Genomic DNA, 6,137 nt, shown 5'->3' with positions numbered 1-6,137 from the left:
ATCTCAATAAAGATCGAAACGTTGGCACGATAAAGAAAATGTTTTTCTGAAACCTACATCACACCAGACCGCATCTCACGATTTCTGAATAAACACTGACAAATTTTAAAAATTGTAATTATTCAAAAAAAATTTATTTTTAAAAAATTATTATTTTAAATTCTTTTTAGCATAGTTTATTATGTTTTAGTACTCCGTTTGACGGGAATGGAAACGTCTTGGCACACGCCTTTTATCCGAACGACGGTCTCGGAGGTGACATACATTTCGACGATGACGAGGATTGGACTATAAACCCTGGAGAGTTCGACGAAGGTAAGATAGTCGTGAATGGTCAAATTATATATATATTTTTTAAAATTAAATTATTCATTTGAGTTCAGGTGTTGATTTTTCTGCCGTGGCCCTCCACGAACTCGGCCATTCCCTCGGCCTGTCCCATTCTCCTGAACAAGGATCGATCATGAACCCATATTACAAGGCGAAAAAGGAGCTCGGCTACGACGACATACTCGCAATGCACGAGTTGTACAGTAAGTGGTATTTTTTAATTAAAATAATTTCCGAAAATCTCTTGGGAAATGGTTTACGACCGGAAAGGAATTCGGGGTGCCGGTCCCTACCGAATTTATAGCGTGATTTTACACACTGCGGTAGTAAAACGCGTCTTAAAACCCCTCTGAGGAATTCTGACCATGCGTGTGTGACCTTTCTGCAATCGATCATTTAAACCGTAAATTCTCACCGGCCAATGACAGCTCGCTAACCGTCAATCACGTTTAATTAAATTGATTTTCACAAATCAGTAACCCATCATGTGATCGGTGTACAAGACGATCCTAAAAATAAACCATGACCGTTTGCATTTCTAATTTCTTCTTTCTAAAAGTGCAATAGTATCATCGGATCGATAATGTTTAACGTTGACTCCCTATGACCCTAAATTTATTTCTCCCATTCCAGCTCATTCTTTGTTTATCTTTGGGTAGATGTAGATATAGTTTTAGGGTATAGTATACTGCGCCTTAAGAGCTATTGTATCCCCCGTGCTCTGCCTAAAGCACATCGGTGAGTCCTGTTTCATCAAGAAACTTGATTAATAGGCCCGGTTTCAGTGGTTGAAGCTCTTCTATGGTCACATTGTGCTTCCCAAAACATTTCCTCCTGCGGGCTAGTGTAGCTCCGCAGTTTGTTAGTAGATGTGTTGGTGTCTCTTCGGCCTCTGCAGAATCTGCATGTGCCATCTTGGATTGTTCCAATTTTCTTTAAGTGTCCATTTAACTTGCAGTGTCCTGTTAGATATCCTATTATGATACGCAGTTTGTTCCTGCTTCCCTTGACACATTCTGTAATTTCTTTCCTTCCAAAATTGGTTAAATGATTCTTGGATTATCTGTGTCCAATGAGTGAATTCCATAGTTCCCTCATTTTCTTTTTGTCTTTCTGGGATATTCGTTAATAGTGTGGGTTCCTATGCCACAGAAGGGTTCGGGTCTTATCAGCGGTGTAACAGCCCCTTTTCTTGCAAGGTTGTCCGCTTTCTCGTTGCCTTCCACTCCCATGTGTCCTAGGACCCAGCAGAGGCTGATTTTATTCTGCGTACCTAATATGGTTTTGCACTTTAGCACCATATTTGAGCTTAGTGCTTTGATGGCTGTTTGGGTATCTGACATGATAGCTATATTCTTGTTTTTGTACCCTTTACTTAGGTTGAGTTGGGTACATCTTTCGATTGCATGAATCTCAGCTTGGAAGATACTGGTGTATTTTCCCATGGGTTCCGAGTATTTGGTTCAAGGTGAAATACTCCTGCCCCTGTACCTTCTTGTGTTCTAGATCCATATGTGTACCAAAGGATGGTGCCATTCTTAAAAGAGGTGTTTCCCTCTCGTTCCCATTCTTTTTTGGTACCTAGGTTTATTCGAAAGTTTTGATTACATTCAAACATCCTGTTCATGTCGTCCCTCGGGGTCATGAGTATCGGATTGTCTTTCCATAGTTTGTTGTTATCTCTCCATTTTAGTTTTATTCCTGTAGTATCAGGCACTATCCTCTTTGGTAAAATTAATGATGGTTTTCTGCGCTGTACTTATTACCATGTGGTGTAGGGGGATTAATCCCAGAATTTTTTCCATGCTAATTGTATGACATGTTCTCATTGCTCCCGTTATGCAGATGCATGCAAGTCTCTGTATTTTTGTGAGTTCTTTTCTTTTAGTTACTTGTTCTGCTTTATCAGCCCAGGCTATTGCTCCGTATGTAAGTAAAGGTCTTACTATCATGGTGTACATCCACAGCAGGGTTTCCGTTCTGCATCCCCAGTTCCTTCCTGTTATTCTTCTGCACGCCATCAAAGCTCGCTTCGCCTTATCTTTGGGTAGCTGCTCCCTTGCACATTCCATTTTATTGTCAGGTTTCTTTCTATTACTACCTACCTCTTCATCTACCTTTTCTTTCGCACATTGTTTATTACTTATTTTTTCTCTCATTCTCTCTCTCTCTCACACACACACACACACACACACACACACACACACACACACACACACACACACACACACACATACCTGACCCACATCACTTATTAATATCTTTCAATATCGCTAATCGTAATTCTTTTATCTCTTCTTTTGCTCATTGTTCTTAATTCTCATCTATCCTATCTCCTATAGGCTATTGATGTTTCTATCTCTTCTCTATCAGTTTGATCTTTCTACCTTACCAGCTTACTCTCTGCCACTCTCGTTTTCCCAAATTCTTAATCACTCTCTCTCTCTCTCTCTCTCTCTCTTTCTCTCTCTTATTTTTCATTCACTTTTTTCATTATGTCACTTTCTCTCTTGCTTTCTTTCTCTGCGCCTCTCACATTCTTTCTCTCTCTCGGGTACTCCCCATTTTATACACTTATTCTTATATCCTCTTTCTTTGGGAGACCCATCGGAATCATAAGGGAAACAATATAAGACACTCGAAAATTCTACATTTACTGAGTAAGGTTAATAACCAACTAATAAGTGTTAGCGACAAAAAGGTTAAAACACCTTTGGGGAAAAAACACTTTCAGGTAGTTACTCCATGTGATTATAGCTATAATGCGGATGATGACCATAATAGCATAGATTGCTTCACGGATGGCTCACTCATTAAGGACAAGGGAAGCGGTGCTGGTATACATATACCCAAATTAGGAATCAGCATCTGCTCCCCTCTTGGTAATAACACCTCAGTCTTTCAGGCTGAGGTCTGGGCCATCAATGTTTGCTGCAGAACACTCATGGATAATAATACTAAGTGAAAAGATATTAGAATTTTTTCAGACAGTCAGGCCAGTCTTAAGTCATTACAAAAAGAGTTATCTACATCTAGGCTGGTAGAGGAAACCGTTGAACTTATCAATAGGATAACTACTATGGACGAGAATAGGGTAACCCTCATATGGATACCAGCTCATAAGGGGCACTATGGCAATGAAGAGGCGGACAGCCTGGCCAAAGAAGGCTCAAATACTGCGTTTGTCGGGTCACAACCGGTATTACCCCACTCTATAAGCACAGCGAAAGTGAGTATTTATTGCTGGGGCATGAAACAATTCCTTAAAGAATGGAGGACATAGGCAATCGAAGGAGATTCTGAAGGAAATCAGGAAAAGAAGCGAAATGGTTATTCTCTAACTCAAGGAGGGGAATTAGTAGGCTGATAGGTATCCTAACGGGCCATTACACCTTCAGAAGACACCTCTTCATAATGGGTATTCTAACAGACCCCTTTTGCCGCTTCTGTGAAATAAAAGAAAAAACGGCTCGACACTACCTCGCAGAATGTGATAGTTATGCTAGGGAAAGATTTGAAACTTTTGAAGGAGAGGACATTGCCAAATCACTCCACAAGATAAAATGGTCCAAAATCTTGGGGTTTGTGAACAACTCCAAGAGGTTTATGCAGGACACGTGAGCCGACCAAGTCTCGGACCTTTTAGGGATGGGGTACGGGCCTACTTAGGCTTTTAACCCCTCGGGTCCTGGTCGCCCGCCCTGCGTAATATATATCCTTTTTCTTTCTCTCAATACTTCTTTCTCTCTCTATTTCTGTCTATGTATATGTGACTCTTTCTCTCTATCTCTTCATTTCATTCATTCTTTTTTTATTTCTCGTTCACTATCATTCTCTCCACTTTTTTTTAACATATTCCATCCGATTACTCTTTCTAAATCCTTCTTCCTTTCACTTTCACTCTCTTTGTTCTTACCTCAAGGTAAGGGAATGAGCCTTACTTTCTATCCATTCTTGTTCCTGTTCTTCTCTCTCTCTCTCTCTCTCTCTCTCTCTCTCTCTTTCTCTGTATCTATCTCTCTATCTCTCGTACTTCCTTTCCTTACAAAAAAATTATATTCTTAATTATAACATTATAACATTTTAAGTATGTACTTTGGTTACCTGACTATAGAGCTTTATCATCTCACAAGCGACAACAGGAAATATAATAGTATTTTAAATATTTTTTTTTAGAAATCAAACGATGGTAACATGAGGTGGCTCGAGTACCCTGTCTCAGTTGCCTCCCTGACGACTCTCTCTTTCTCACTCTCACACACTCACTCTATCTCTCTCACTTTCTCCCTTCATGTATTCTCTGTTTGCTTAAAAACACTTTCTTTTTCAACAAAGAAGAGATTGACTATTGAAAAATTATTTACAAAATCCAATTGTAAACACAAGTGTGAGATTTTGTCGGGGTTCTATTTACCTCTAATCCTTTAAAATGGACAACATATTGTTAATGTATTACTGTATTGTACACGTTTCAAATAAATCATTGTTGAAAAGAAAAAAATGTTGGATGTAAACTTGCAAAATGAGAAAATCTATTGAATAAACAAATATAAAAAATTATTTATGTTGAGTTGTGTTATTTAAATAAAAGATGGAATTTTCAGTTTCCAGGAGGTTGGAAGAGGAAGGTGACAACAGTGACCATCAGGATGACGACGGGGCCACTCGGGAACCGGAAGTCCCAAACTTGCCCACCACTCCACGATACACTGAGCGGCCTCATTTCCCGGATCGTCCTCATGACCGGCCTCGTTATCCGCATTATCCCCGTTTTCCGCATTATCCGCACTACCACCATCCTTTTCACCACCACCACAGCCACCATGACCATCCAAGGCCTACGAGGCCGACAACGGAAGAAACAAGACCGACCTACGAATACACGACTGAGCCCACTAGAAAAACTACGAACTATTTTGAGGTAAATTTTAAGAAATAAATTTTTCTTTCCATTTTGCAGTTTTCAAAATTCAGGATTTTATCAGACCTATTGCGACTATCAATTTTCTCTAAAAAATTTGGCCTAGGATGCCTAAGGAATGTAAATTTGCGGTTTTTTTCCACATTGATACATAGTTAAGTAATAAGCTCCTTTCAAAAAGATTTGTTAAAATGATAATTGTACTATAATGAAACAGCGATATTAATTTCGTCCCTATCTAAAAAATATTTTAGCCTACTACTTGACTATGAGTATCAGCCATTATTTTCTGAACTTAGCTACAAATACACATACATACATACAATACATTGAAAATACATGCACAGCAATGAAAGAAAAAACATATTAAAAATACATTCACTAGTTTTCGTGGTCCGCTTGACCAATTAATATCATACAATTAATTAAGGTTTTTAGTTGTGGAGGGAAAATTCAAAAGGTGAGGTTGAGATGGGAAGTTGGTGTCCGAGCGGGTCGAGGTTACGATAGCTCAAGTGGTAGAGCAGCGGCGTATCAAGCCGAAGGTCGTGGGTTCGAATCCCGCTCGTGATACTGACTTTTTTATCTCAACTAAAAACCCTAATTAATTGTATAATAATAATAATTCTGGTCTTTCGTATTTTTTAATCTGCATCCATTTCAGCGTTTTGATCTGTCCTCTTCATTTATATGTATACTATGTCGACATGTTAAAATAATAAATTTATACCTCAGGTTGTCAACTACAGAATAAAGCAGATAATAAATTGGTGTATCCTAAAAAAACATCACCAGAATCATAGAATTCTTGTCATATTCACGCCACCAGAGAACTCGATATTCCTCGAGGCGTGGTTAAACAACCCCTTTCTTTCACGCTAATAAA

General features: G+C 38.9%; 1 protein-coding gene across 1 annotated transcript; it reads left to right on the top strand.

Annotated features, from left to right (window-relative positions):
• Nucleotides 1–74: 74 nt before the first annotated feature.
• On the top strand, nt 75–5,284 carry LOC106673989 (uncharacterized histidine-rich protein DDB_G0274557-like). The gene is made up of 4 exons (XM_014406399.2): nt 75–114; nt 191–315; nt 384–533; nt 4,935–5,284. Exons 3-4 carry the CDS (start codon nt 464–466, stop codon nt 5,267–5,269), a joined length of 405 nt encoding a protein of 134 aa, XP_014261885.1. The 5' UTR covers nt 75–114; nt 191–315; nt 384–463; the 3' UTR covers nt 5,270–5,284.
• Nucleotides 5,285–6,137: the final 853 nt, after the last annotated feature.

Source organism: Cimex lectularius, unplaced genomic scaffold (genome assembly GCF_000648675.2).
Source record: "Cimex lectularius strain Harlan isolate CLEC.00 unplaced genomic scaffold, Clec_2.1 scaffold89, whole genome shotgun sequence".
Classification (NCBI taxonomy): domain Eukaryota; kingdom Metazoa; phylum Arthropoda; class Insecta; order Hemiptera; family Cimicidae; genus Cimex; species Cimex lectularius.
This window is presented reverse-complemented; position numbering and strand designations above follow the sequence as displayed.